Genomic DNA, 13,684 nt, shown 5'->3' with positions numbered 1-13,684 from the left:
GCCGAGAGTCCCACAGGTCCCGGGGGAGCCCCGTGTCGTGGCGAGGAGGAATGGGGGAGCTGCGGGGTCCGGTATGCACCGGCCGTGCCTTAGGAAGGGTGTTTTCTGCTGCAGCTGAGCCAGAAGCAGAGGACCGCTACCGCAGCTCCGTTCGAGGGGCCTCCTTGTGCCGGGGAAGCCTTCGGACCCCCCGCCCCGAGGAAGGGGGGGCAGCAGGTGGGTGACTGGGGGCTGCGCGGGGGTTCCCTCTGGTTGTGTTCCCTGGTGGTTGTGCCAGTAGTGCACTTCTGCTCCCCCCCCAAGCCAAAATCCTGACCTGTTCCTAAGCACGAACGGTGGGAAGACATGGAGGTCAGCATAAAGCCAGCACAGAGGCTTTGACTGGAAATCCATGTTTTCAGAAACAGTTGAAATAAGCGATTCAATAAGAGGCCACTTGGGCTGAGGCTGAACCTTGTTTCCAACCCCTTCCGTTGCTCAGATGTGAGCTGATCCTGCTGGTCCGAGCCCTCCCTTCTGGGGTGCACAGTTTCTAGCTTCCCTGTAAACTTTCTTGGACACCACCAAATTCGCAGGGAAAACAGCATTTATGAAATCCACGTGAGGAAAAAGATCATGGTTCAGTGCCACTTTAACTACACCGATGGCACAAACCCTCCCTCCCTTCAGAGAGAAGCCCCGTATCTCCCCATTCGTCTGAAAATCCCATCCTCCCGGTAATGCTGCAGGGCCTTCCACAGCCCCCAGATCTCTAACCGTCTCCCCCCGCTGCACCCCAGGTTGTTGGTTATGTTTTCAGTCCTTCAGGTCTTTGCTCTCCTTTCCCAGATGGCGGGACAAAGCATCCTGCCTATTCCTCCATCACTCTTAGCTGATTGCGAAAGGCACTTGACCTGTGCTTACGGCTTCTGACCATGACCTGCCCACCACGACATCCCCACCACAACCAGCCAGGATCCACTGGCATTCCGGCTGCACGCCTTCCTCCCGGCACCCCTCACTGGGAGCGCGGTGCTCCTCAGCTGTCGGGGAGGGCTGCTGCCGGAGCAGTCAACTCTGAGACATTTCCCCAGGGAAGATCCTCTAACTTGCCTCCGAGGAGCATTTCTGGTGGCGATTACAGCACGGAGAGCGTCCGACAGCTGTGTATGCCGGAGGGAAGCCGCTCGCCCGGGCAGATGCTCGCCAGCTCTGGGGGAGCAGCCTTGTCCTCAGCTGCCCTGGGGGAAGAGCAGAGCAGCCTGCGACCCGATTTTGCTAATCTTACCCAAGCCTGAACAGGCACTGGGGTGCATCCTGCCCCGGCTGCTCCTAATTCACCTCCTTGCACAGACCATTTATTTATAAAAAGTAGACAACCTTCCTCAGTCCTGGAGAGGGAGGTGATGCCGGGGAGGATGTACCTCCTGTTCCCGATGAAAGCCCCCCTCCAGAGCCCTTTCTCATTACAGCCAGCTATGTCGGTCCTGGGCTTTTCTTTCTTTGTTGCCATTAAATGCTGGGCTCTGAGCACACTGGTCCGGTTTGGTGCTGGTGTGAGCGGAGCTGCTCCGCTGGGCTCTCCGAAGCTCTGCCTGTCTGCCCCAGTACTCAGCCTGGCCCTGACCACTGTGCGGAAATATTGTGGCCGAAGGGAATGTGAATCTATTTGACCTGCCCTCCAGCAGCTTGGGAAAGGCAGGGATTGCCCAGCAGCCCTTCACACACCCTTGGAGATAAATCGGGGGTCTGGACACATCTCTGAGAGCTTATACTGCTGCAGCCATTAACCTCTGAACAGAAGCTCTCCATGGATGAGAAACTGGAAAAACAGAGTTTCACTGGGAGCTGGTCAAATCAACATCACTCCAAGCGAGCTGCCTTGTGCCTTTGCAGGGGTCCAGACCTCTCTGTCTCCATCCCACCCTCCTCATGTCACCTGCAGAGCCCTGTCTCAGGGGACGCTGCTGGGGTGGCCGGCACTGCCTGGGCATCTGTGACTAAAAGGACCAAATTTTGGAAACTGCAACCTTGACTGCCATGTGTGATGACCCTGACTGTCCTGGTGTCCAGCACCTACCAGGGAGGCTGAAGGAAAAGAAACCAAGACAAAAAGAAACACCCATGGCACTGCAGTGTCTCGATATCTGGAGAGTTCTCGACACAGTACAAACTCCTGCATGTGCCCTGGATAATGTCTTTTCCCCTGAAATACTGGGATGGAAACTCCTCGCCGGGCCCTGTCCCCCTGTGTGCAGCACTAGTGAGGAACACACTAACCACACCGCAGTCGCAGCACCGCTCTGGTGCTGAGGATTTATAGGCAGCTTCCGAATCTACCAGTTGGGTAGATTGAGAGAGAAATAATATCCTCATTTTATAGACAAAGAAACTGAATATGGAGAGGTAAAAGGCAAGGCATAGGAGGATTTTTTTCTCGGCCATGCTTTCTTTCTACCACGTGTCATACTCCATTGCCAGGTGACTTCTGCTGCCGCCCAGGGAAGCCCGCAGTAAGACGGTCCCTGTTTCACAGGCAGCCCACACACGGGACCACCGGCTGCCCCACATCGGTCCCTCGGGACCCCCAGACCCGGGAGCTCCCGGTGCTTCGCTGTGTGCCTGGGCAGGGAGGATGGCTCTGGGTCCCAGCAGGAGACAGGGGGGACCTTGGTGGGTCAGGACAGTCGGGAGCCCCGGGGAGCAGGGGCAGAAGGAGGGGCTGCTGACTGGTTTGTCTCTTCCTTCCCTGGCAGGGCAGAGCGACACTGTGGAGGTCCCGGTTCGCCTGATCCCTGGAGAGAGACAGGCTGGAGACGGCACATCCCTCCCGGAGACACCCAACCCCAAAATGGTGCGACTTGATGGGGCTGGGGTGGGGGGATGCCTCCGGGAAGCGCTTTGCCGACATGTGTGGGACCGTTGCGTTCACAGGGAGGGTCGACGGTTTGACTCCTTTCATGTTAACACGGGAAAGCAGAAAAAAGGGAACGGGGGAAGGATGCGTCTGCATGTAAATACCTGCTGGTGGCTGACAACATCCCTGCCTCAGAGCTCGTCTCTGAGATCACTTCCCTCGGCAATTAGTCAGCTTTGATAAGGCTGGTGTCTGTCAGCATCTTCCTGCAGCCTTGTGAGCGAGAGGTTCTTGGGGAGCTTCAGAAAAGGCAGAGTAGCCTTGGGTTGGGGTGAAGCACTCCTTTAAAGAGTAAGAGACTGGGGGCTGGCGGGTCCGCAGTGGCTGTCCTGTCCCCAGGACATCACAGGTCTCTGGGGTCTCCGCAAACCCTGTCTCGATTCGGGCATCGACAGCAGCTCTTTGCCCTTTTTTTCAGATGTCGGCTGTCTACGCAGAATTAGAAAACCGCCTGATCGGCAGCTTTGCTGGCAAGAGGGGTAGTGCTGCCCTGCACAGAGCATCGCCTCCTGCCCCAGAGCTGGCACACGCTGCAGGTACCATCCGGCTTCCCACAGCGTGAGAGAGGCAGTTTTTGGGGGGGGGGTCTCAGGTGATGGTGGATGGTGCTGGCCAGGCAGGCGGAGGAGAAGACCTCTTTCTCTTGGTGCCATTTTATAACGAAGCGGCGACAGTGCCGCATGCGAGCTCAGCGATGGCTCCAGCGAAGCTGCATCTGCAGGAGGGCAGCGGAGCGCGTGGGACGGCAAATCCCGCGGGACCCCAGCAGGCTGCACCGTTATCTCACGTCGCGTTCAGTGCGGTGCCGGGGCTCATCGCAGCCCGTGGGTAGGGGGCTGTGGGGAGCGCCCGGTGCAGGACCCCCTCGGCAGCGCTCTGTCCCGCAGGTTCTCGCAAGGCGGGGATGGCGATCTCGTGGCCGAGCGACCCTCTGGCTTCCCAGCAGTGCTACTACCGCCTGCACAGCAGCGTGGCCTCCCCGAGCAGCACCGAGTCCAACCCCTACGTCAGCCTCGACAGCAGCCCAGCCCCGTCCCCCAAGCACCGCGACTACCCGCTCAGCCCTCTGTCGCGACGGAAGAAGCTCTTCACCTTCTCCAGGCCCCCGCGCAGCCGCGACACCGACCGATTCCTGGATGCCCTCAGTGAGCAGCTGGGACACCGGGTCACCATCGTGGATGATTTCCTCACCCCTGAGAACGACTACGAGGAGGTGAGCGTGGCGCAGGGGTGGCTCGGTGCACGGTCTTTGTCTGTCCCAGTCCTGGAGCCAATCCATCCTGCAGCCCGCACCGCACCGGGATGGGTGCAGACCCTCTGGGGACGCGTCCTGGGGTGGCGGAGGGGGGCGAGGGCTGCAGGGCTGGGGGGCAAGGACACCCCCAAGGGCTGGGTGGGTGGAGGAGGAGGTGTCACCTTCAGCCTCTCCTCTCTCCCTCACCCAGATGAGTTTCCACGATGACCAGGGCAGCTACGTCACCAACGACGTCAGCAGCAGCGAGTACATCAGCAGCAGTGACGAGGGCAGCTCCCTGACCTACTCCACGCTCTCGGACCACATCCCCCCTCCGCCCCTCAGCCCCCCCCCGCCACCCCCTCCCCTGCAGTTCCACGACCCCCAGACCGTCCCCACCAAGGCAGAGGCCACAAAGGCCAGCACGTCGCCCGCTCCCAAATCCCTCGTCAGCCACCTGCACCCCATCCCACCCCCTCCGCCCCCACCGCCGCCCCCCCCGGTGCCCTGCGCGCCCCCCCTGCACCGGGGGCTGCTGCACCGCAGGAGCGAGTCCAACCACATGAGTGTCAAGAGGCTGCGGTGGGAGCAGGTGGAGAACTCGGAGGGGACCATCTGGGGGCAGGTACGGTCCGGGGAGCGGGGCAGGGGGGGGTGAGGGTCTGAACTGCGGTCTGGGCAGCGGTTGCCTGTGCCGAGGTTGTGCGGGTCGTTGGGAGCATCGGTGGGCACTGCCCTCCTCCCTGCCCAGGGTGCTGGGGGGCTGTCCCCTCCCCAGGGCACGATGTCCTCGCCTCTTGTTGGGCCACACATTCAATACCTTGGCCAAGGGAATGAACTCTGAAGATGCTAAGTTGCAAAAAATCTCATGTTTCTTTTCATCCTTTTACTCATTTGGACCAAAACTGCCAGGATGAGAAGAGGCTCTGGAAAGCATCTGGAATGCGGGTTTTGACTGCAGCATCCTGGGGAGCGCAGGCTTTCCTGCTCTCTGTGGGTTGACGTAGTCAGGAGCTGCCTTCAGATGTGTTCCGCAGCTGTAGGAGGTTTTATCAATGGGAAACTGTTAGGATGGTTGAAAGCAGAGTGATGGGGAGAGCACCGAGGCAGGGGAGGACACCGGAGGGGGAATGCAGAGGCGAGGAGTGAGATGTGATAATCCTTTGGCACGGTGGACCTGAAGTGATGCAGAACTCTGGAGGTGGATTTGAGTCCCTGTAGGGAGAAGCTGGCCTCCCTGGAGTTTAACTTCCAGCCTCTGTGTCTCTCATGACGATGAATGTGTTCAGATGTGCCATATTCTTTGTGCCCTGAGCAGCTAGAGGGGAGCTGTGGGATCATCTTCCAGTCCCATGGGCACCCACCTCATTAGCAGGCACTTGAAATCCTGCAGGTCCCTCTCCCTGGGACTCCAGAGAACAAGATGCTTCTTCCCAGTGATTTTTTTGTATGCAAAAGATTCCCGAAGTTTCTGGAATGCCAACTTTGTCCTTCAGTAAAGCAATCGTGCCCAAGTAGCAAGTGAAAAGCAGTAATGCTCTGTAGGATTCCAGCTGTGTCAGAAGCTAAATGAATCTGCGGGGCAGTGGTGCCAGCTGGAGGGTGCAAGGAAATGCTGATGGGGTGAATCTCCGGGTTTCTTCCTCTCTTCTGAAATGAGAACAGGTCCCACCAGATGGGCTGGGCGACTTGTGTAGAAACTACCTCCACGGAGGTGAACGGTTCACCAGGCTCTGGTTTCTGTGCAGGGTTTATGACGGCTGAATCTCCAGTTACAGGACAGTGCCATCAACCTGTCCTGGTTTCTTCTGGGGACACAGGGCTTAGCGTGGGGCGGAGGGAAGGTGGCTCAGCGCAGGCGGGCAGTGTCGGGCTGTCCCCTGCGCCAGCACCGCTCCTGACTCTTCCTCCTCCTGCAGCTCGGGGAAGACTCCGATTACGACAAGCTGAGTGATATGGTCAAATACCTTGACCTGGAGCTGCACTTCGGGACGCAGAAGCCTACAAGTAAGTATTTGAGCCCCAGAATGGGTCCTGGTACAGACCAGAGACCAGGGACATGGGAGGAACTGGGGCTCAGAGGGCAGCAAGGCAATGCCTGGTCCTAGCATCACCCGTGGCATAGAATTCATTCGTACTCAGGATTTTGTGGCTGGTGGCACAGCAGATTATTAAGATGGAGATTGATTCACTATCATCTCCCTTAATTTTCTTTGTTGCCCTTATCTGTTTTCTCTCCGCATTTCAGTCGACTGGGGCAGTGAAACTCAGCTGGAGGGTTTTGCTCCCCGTTGTGCTCAGCGCTGCTTCCCAGCTCTCATAGGGAGTACCCGGCCATCCCCATACCACAGGGAATGCCGGTGTGCCAGCACCGCTCTCCAGTGCCACGAGGGGCCTGGTTTGCAACACAGCAGAAGCTCAAACCTGTGCCACATATTATAACAATTTGTGCACAGCCTCTGCTTGTTCCAGTCTGTGCAGAACAGACGGTCAGCCGGGCCATCGGCATGCCTGGACACCATGCTGTGCTGCAGTAGCGGCTGCAAACTAGGAAGCGAATTGCAGCTCCGTTGCTTTGAGAACTCAGCCCTGAAAAAGACGTGAAAACATTTCTCTGTTCATAGAGAACGTTACAAGCAACACATTTCTTTATACTTATATAATAAGTGAGTTCCCCCCAAGACCTACGTGTGGGGTCCGTAGCTACCTGCCAGTGCAGTCTCCCCTGTTGCTCTTGAGTCGGGGTCTCCTGCAGACCCACCGGCTGGGCTCTCCCACCCACCGGGGCTTCTGGGTGCTGCAAACCCAGAGAATAGGTCCAGGCTGAGGGTGCCAAGCGGCGGTGGCCGGGGTGGTCGCTCTGTGCAGCGGGAGGCATTTGGGGTGGGGGGTGTAAGCAATGCGCTCCTGCCCCCCCCCAGCCTGCCCGAAGGGAGGCGTGGGGCAGCACGGCTGCCTCATTTACACTGGGAGAAGTAAAATGCCAGTGGGACGTCTGAGCTCTCCTGCAAGGGACGTGCTGCACGATGGCAGCGTGGGCAGAGCTAAGCTAGAGCGGGCAGATGCAGATGGGACTGGCAGTGGAAGTGGGATGAAATGGGATTCTTCTCAGGGGCTATCTTTTTGGGGATGTTTCTGGGCAGTCTGGGGTTTTCTGTGCGTTTCACCTCTTGTTTTACCTTTTTCAGCTCCAACTGAGTCCTCCATTGAGGAGATCTTTGAATCACAGAATTCAAGGATTCCCGGAGCCATTGCTGTGTGCAAAGCATCAGTTCTCCTCTCTTTCATTCATGGTTTCACTGTTTTCAGGACAGTTTTCTTCCTGCTGGAGCCGGCTGAGCCTGTCCTTACCGATGATTAAATCTTTCAGTTTCTCTTCCAGAGCCAACCCTCATGCCTGAAAACTTTAAAAAGAAAGACGTGGTTGAAATTTTGTCCCACAAAAAGGCCTACAACACATGTAAGTAACCATCACGGTGAACGTACCCCCAAAACGGGCCCAGAGATGGGACCGGGGATGTAGAGAACTGGAAAGGTAAAAGGAAGGAGGCTACACCAGCACCATCCCATGAGCACAATCCCAGCACTGCTCTGCTGGTCTGGGCCGTTCCTGCAGCCCAGAGCCCCTCCAGGCTGGGCTCAGCCCCGGGCAGGGGGAAGAAGAAGTTTTTACATGAAGGGACAGAGATGGGATGTGACTCATGGGTCTGGGGAGGGAGAGGGGCAGAACTTGCAGGGCCCCGCGGGGCAGCGAGGGTGTGCGGGGCTGCCCGCTGGGGAAGGGTCGGTGCTGCTCCTCCAGGACATCCTTCTGGTAGGAAGGAGGGTGGGAGAGCTTGGTGGGACCCTGCGAGACCCCGGTCGCCTGGCCGTGGGGGACGTGGGAGAGGAGGAGGTGCTGGGGCTGGTTTCCAGTGCAGCCCAGCGTGATGCGTTGGTGATGTACGTGCACATGATGCAATACCCTGGGGGGGTCTGCAGGACCAGAGTGACTCCTTGGGGTCCCTGTGCAGCCCCTGCAGGGCCTCGGGGAGCGGAAAGCCCTTCCTCTCCCCAGGGCGGACCCCTGGAGAATCCACATCACTTTCACATCATGGAGAAATTGAGCTTCCTCTCCTGGCCCCATCCTGCCAGTCTGTCCCAGTGCAGCCAGCCCCCAGGGTCTGGTCCTCCTCCCCTCCTAAGTGATGCACCTCCCTTGCCCCCAGCCATCCTGATAGCCCACCTCAAGCTCTCACACATCGAGCTGCGCCAGATTCTCATGACGATGGAGACGGACCGCCTGGAGCCTTCCCACATCAAGCAGCTCTTGCTGTACGCCCCGGACGGGGAGGAAGTCCAGCGCTTCCAGAGCTACAAGGAGAACCCCGGCAAGCTGAGCGAGCCCGACCAGTTTGTGCTGCAGGTACCTGTGGGCAGGGACGTGCTCCAGGAGCGAGGAGGTCTGCACGAGCAGTGTCCCCGGGATGACCCGCTGTGAGCTGGAGGGGAGGAAAACCCACAGCAGAGAGGAAGCGGTCAGCGGGATGCTGGTCCGCTCATGCATGCTGTGGGATAGGAGAAACTGGTGGCACTGGTCAAAAAGGGCTGGCAGCGAGCGATGCTCAGGCTGATACCCAAGGTGCCTGGCAGTTCCCACAGCGGCTGGTTTACAGCCGAAGCATACTGTGATATTTACTCCATGGTAAGAGTGACTTTGCCCAACTCTGACTTACTTTCTGTTGACAAAAAGTCACTTGTGGATATTGGCATGAAACCTTCCTCTCCTGCAGCAGCGAAGTGGCCGTGCTCTGCGAGCTACAGCAGCCGTCCCAGCTGCTCCGCGGTGTCACCTGTGCTAAGCAAGCGCATACTGCTTTCATGCACAGGGAAATATGCCACAAAAAACACTATCATCTAGGAGCGATTATGCTGATGGTGATAGTAGTAATTTTCTCCTCCTTTTGTTCTCAGATGTTGTCAGTACCAGAATACAAGATCCGTCTGCGCAGCCTACATTTTAAGACCACTCTGCAAGAGAAGACAGAGGAGATCAAAGCCAGCTACGAGTGCATCTGCAAGGCCTCTCTAGAGCTGAAAAGCAGCAAGAAGCTGGCTAAGATCTTGGAGGTCAGAACAGTCCTTCTTTCTGGTAACAGCCACCGGGGGCCCCCAGTGTCCACAGGAGCGCCCGCAGGCAGCCGGGCAGCTGGCAGGCAGCCGGAGCGCACCTCCAGCCCCACGGTTGTGTTTTGGGCCCCTCCGGGTCCAACTCGGCCACGTTCCACCCACTGGCAGCTCCCGCTGGTATTGGCTTGTGGGGATCCTGGCACGGGGAGGATGCAGGAGGGCAGATCACAGGCGGCCGCGCACCCACCCGCAGCACACGGCAGGGCTGCGAGAGCCAGACCTCTGGCAGCACAGACCTTCTGGGGGGCTGCAGGGGAGGGAAGGGGGCTCCTGGGCAGCATCCACATAAACCACATGGGGAAGCATCTAAATGTGAGCTCTTACAAGGGCTTTGGACATTTGGGTCTGCAGATGACAAACGGGGTGTTTTTTTCTAGCCCCTGCTGAAGACACAGGAGAGGCGGTGGGTGAGGAGCAGTGCCTGTAGCTGAAATATGGACTTTGCTGTTGAGGGTTCAGTGCAGTTCGTACGGGAGCAGCACAGAGAAGAGAACAGCCTGTGCCTCTGGACCCACGGCCCCATCCCTTGGGGCTGCCGTGCCAATGGGCGCATTAGCAGCTCTCGTCCTCCCAGTGTGCTGTGGCTGCCCTGTGTGGGTGACGGGACGAACAGTGTGTACAGGACCAGCAGAAACTCTGCCTTTAACATGTATTCACCCACCTAATCTAACCCACTGAATGAACTGAGAAGGTTTTATTAACGATGCTCTTTGAGCAGATGTATGGGGCCCCTTAGCAGAAGTGACCTGACACAAAAAAGGGTGCTTTCCCACAGTCCTGTAGACAGGGGGAGGCTTTTTACCTCTGCTCCTACCACATTGTTGGTAGGTCTCTTGACCCAAAAGCGGGTACAAAAAGAGATGGGAGATGGGACAGTATAAGTGCTGGAGGTCACTGGCCAGTCCTTCACTGCGGTTTCTCTTTGCAGTTTGTGCTGGCGATGGGGAACTACCTGAACAACGGGCAGCCCAAGACTAGCAAAACAACAGGCTTTAAAATCAACTTTCTCACCGAGGTAAGACGAAGCATGCTTGTTCCCGTGCAGGAGGCACCACTGCCGGGAGCTCCAAGGGCCCGGGAGTTCATCGTGCCTGTCCTCGTACAAGGCTCCTGGGTGCAGCGGCTCCCGGTGGGGGGGACCGGTGGGAGGGCAGGGACTGATGCTCAGGGTTGACTTCAGAGAGGCCCTAATGGTGGTCTGGTGCTTCAGTGTGCTGGGACCTGAGAACCAGGCCTTCTGGCTGTGGGGTGGGAGAAAATGAAGGTCTTTTATCCCACGTGGGTTGCGGTGGGACTCCTGAGTGGGGGGGATGGGGTGACAGCCCCGGCCTGCAGGAGAGAGGCATTGCTTAGCATCTCGACGCCACTAATCTGGGCGTAACATGCTGTGTAAACATTAAATGTCCTATTTAAACATTAATCCACATAGCATGGCTGGGAATTGCCATGCACGTGAACGCAGAGTGAGCCGAGCAGAACAGGGGAGCCCCTGTGTATTTGGGTGCTTGGCAAACCCCACTCCTCTGCATAGGAATCTCCTTACTTGTTTTGCTTTGCCGTAGCTGAACACAACCAAGACTGTTGATGGGAAATCCACCTTCCTGCACATTCTTGCCAAATCACTTAGCCAACATTTCCCAGAGCTCCTGGGCTTTGCCAAGGATCTTCCTACAGTGCCGCTTGCTGCCAAAGGTAAACGAGCAAAAGCATCTGCAAGCTCCGTGTCTCCTTGCACTGTCTCTTGGTTTTGTATGGGTCTAGAATAAGTCATGAGCTGCACAGCATTGGCACGAGCAGGACGGTGGCCCAAACTAGTGAGGAATGGTCCTGAGCAAGAGGACGGGGCTAGGAAGGGACGAGCTTAGTGACAGGGGATGTCCCATCCATCCCACGCTGCCGCACATGCGAGTGTGTAGACAAGTGTGTAGATGAGTGTGTAGACTGACTTGAAAACGTAGTTCCCAAGTTCAGAGATATCTTGTAAGTGCAAAGGAGGCACAGAAGAGGGAAGTGCCAGGAGCCGGTCTGCTCCACCCAGCTTCTGCCTCCTTCCATCCCTGGTGTGCAGCCTCCCTGGCGTGGGTGCCAGCATTATTACTGCCTGCAATCGTGTGTGGTACAGAGTGTACAGCACCCTTCACGTTATGAGTTCACAGTCCAGTCACAGGTATGTCACGCTGACTGAGGCTCGTACAGCTTCGTTGGTTGCAATAAAAAAAGTCACAGAGATGCTGGCATTATCACCCATCCGCTTGTGGTGGTGGTGTCACAACAGGCTGGCTGCGTGCAAAGCATGGGCTGCATTCTCCTTGCACACCATCCCCTCTTGTTTGTGAGTAATTCCCTTGGGAATTAGTGCTACAGCAGATAAAGAAGGGAGAAAACTCAGGCCTGGAGATGTAAATTTCCACTTGATGAAGGTCTGTACCTGTAGCTTTCCTAGCTGGATTTTGTGTCTGGCCTGTTAAATAACAGTTCTGTCATGGAGGGCTCCCTGCTGCTCAAACTCCTGCCACTTTAGACCCAATTTCAGACCGGGTGCCATCCAGGGCTGCCCAGCTTCGCTCTCATACAGGCCACAGAGTGACACAACTGCAGCACAAAACCCAAACCCTCTTGGCATGCTGCAGTTCGACTTCTCCCTTGCCTGTAGAAGAGCTGAGGCTTGGCCACCCAAACCAGCAAGGAGTCTGAACTGCTCATCGCTCTCCTGAATGCTGGTGCTATGATGAGATCCCACGGAGGGCCGTCTGGATATTACCCCTTGTCCCACTGTCCTGTACGCTCCCTCTGTCCCCCTCCCAAGTCAAGTGCCTGTGTATCCATCACTGCCCTCGTGCTGCTGAGTCCTGCACGCTCCTTGCACTTGGCACATTCTGGGCTCTTCTTGGCATCTCTTGGCCCGAGCACCCAGCAACGGCTGCTGGCAACCTGCTGGAGGCCAGCAGGAAGGTCTGGTTGTCCACCACACCCTGGACAACACGGACAGGTTAGGCAGAGTCATGTAGACAGCCTGAACCGCCCCAACCCATGGCCCACGCTCGTTGTCCTCGCTTTGCCGCAGGAAGCAAGCCAGACCTAACTCTCCTAACACTGTTGACTCCTCTCTTCTCGTGTAGTGAATCAGAGAACGCTAACGGCTGACCTAAAGGACCTGCACACCACCGTCAGTGACATACAGATGGCCTGTCACAACATGCCAGCTACTGCAGAGGACAGATTTGCAATTGTGATGACTGTATCCTTCTATAAAAGGGGCAAATCACCCATGAGACTTACTGCCCTTGAGTAAAAACGGTTCGTTGTCTTTTTGCCTCCTTGGTAAGTAGCAGGGCCGTGTCCGGCTGGTAAGAAAGCACCATTGCAGCACTTGGTGAGAGCATGGTGGAAATCTCCACCCTCCACTCGCTCTTAGCCAGCATGGGAAACAACTTTTGTGGTGACCACCAGTTCACATGCCTCTGCGTGGCAGAAACCCAGTGCCACAAGGCCAGAAAGCTTTCTGAGCCGTCTTTCCTTCCAGAGAAATGCTGGTAGGGACAGCTGAGCGTGCCAGCAGCCGCCATTCGCATGTGGCCGCAGCCTGCATTGGCAGCAGGTCCCTTCTTAGACCTGAGATGAAGCCCAGCCATTTGATAAGCAGAAGGGATTCTGGTCTGTACCAGACCCCCAGTGCAGCTGTTTTTCCTTGAGCCATTTCTCCCAGTCTTTCCTGGAGAGTGCCCAGCCTGCCATGCGATCCCTGGACGACCTGCAGCACAAGGCCATGGAAGAATTCAGCAAGGTGTTGTCCTTCTTTGGGGAAGACTCGAAAATGACAACTTCTGAGGCTTTCTTTGGCATTTTTGCAGAATTCATTAGCAAGTTTGAGGTGAGTTGCACTTTTCAAAGCTAGCCCGCAAGTGGTTTCCTGTTAGATGTCAGTGAAGCGTTTTACTTATATGTGAGCTGTGGGAACGAGACGAGATTTTTGTGAGCACATGTACCTGAATGTCTGTAAAATGCAATTTTTCTAACATACATGTTGGCTGGCCAGTGCAAGAGGCTGAGTTGAGGGTTGATGGTCCAAGCACCAGCCCCAGGGAGAGTAAAGCAGATGTTGTCATGGGCTGATGTTCTTGGTTAACGAAAGCTGGGTCGGAGCACCACAAAGCAGATGCAAGGACTCACAGGGCTTGTCCAGCGGGAAGCCGGGGAAGAATTAAGTCTGTAGTGGCCAGTACCATTGAAGCATCTCCCTGTCCACACCAGCTGCCCCTGCCTGATCCTCAGCTCCTGCTCTTTGCTCTCTCCCTGCAGCGGGCACTCAGCGATGTGCAGGTTGGCGAGAGCCAGCGCAGCCCCAGGATGACCTCCCCCCTTGCCTGGTGACGGGCCTGCAGCAA

At 56.8% G+C, this 13,684-nt stretch overlaps 1 protein-coding gene across 1 annotated transcript in view; it reads left to right on the top strand.

The window, feature by feature from the left end:
* GRID2IP (Grid2 interacting protein) overlaps nt 1-13,670 on the top strand; it is a 38,757-nt gene extending 25,087 nt beyond the window's left edge. Inside the window, exons 9-22 of the mRNA XM_075058271.1 lie at nt 115-216; nt 2,736-2,833; nt 3,315-3,432; nt 3,784-4,109; nt 4,342-4,755; nt 6,050-6,137; nt 7,513-7,590; nt 8,339-8,535; nt 9,084-9,239; nt 10,228-10,314; nt 10,862-10,991; nt 12,419-12,537; nt 13,006-13,170; nt 13,599-13,670. Of these exons, the coding sequence (XP_074914372.1) occupies nt 115-216; nt 2,736-2,833; nt 3,315-3,432; nt 3,784-4,109; nt 4,342-4,755; nt 6,050-6,137; nt 7,513-7,590; nt 8,339-8,535; nt 9,084-9,239; nt 10,228-10,314; nt 10,862-10,991; nt 12,419-12,537; nt 13,006-13,170; nt 13,599-13,670 (2,150 nt within the window). The remainder of the gene's footprint in view (nt 1-114; nt 217-2,735; nt 2,834-3,314; nt 3,433-3,783; nt 4,110-4,341; nt 4,756-6,049; nt 6,138-7,512; nt 7,591-8,338; nt 8,536-9,083; nt 9,240-10,227; nt 10,315-10,861; nt 10,992-12,418; nt 12,538-13,005; nt 13,171-13,598) is intronic.
* Nucleotides 13,671-13,684: the final 14 nt, after the last annotated feature.

Source organism: Buteo buteo, chromosome 27 (genome assembly GCF_964188355.1).
Source record: "Buteo buteo chromosome 27, bButBut1.hap1.1, whole genome shotgun sequence".
In the NCBI taxonomy this organism is placed as follows: domain Eukaryota; kingdom Metazoa; phylum Chordata; class Aves; order Accipitriformes; family Accipitridae; genus Buteo; species Buteo buteo.
Note: the sequence above shows the minus strand (reverse complement) of the source record. Positions and strands in the feature narration are given on the sequence as shown.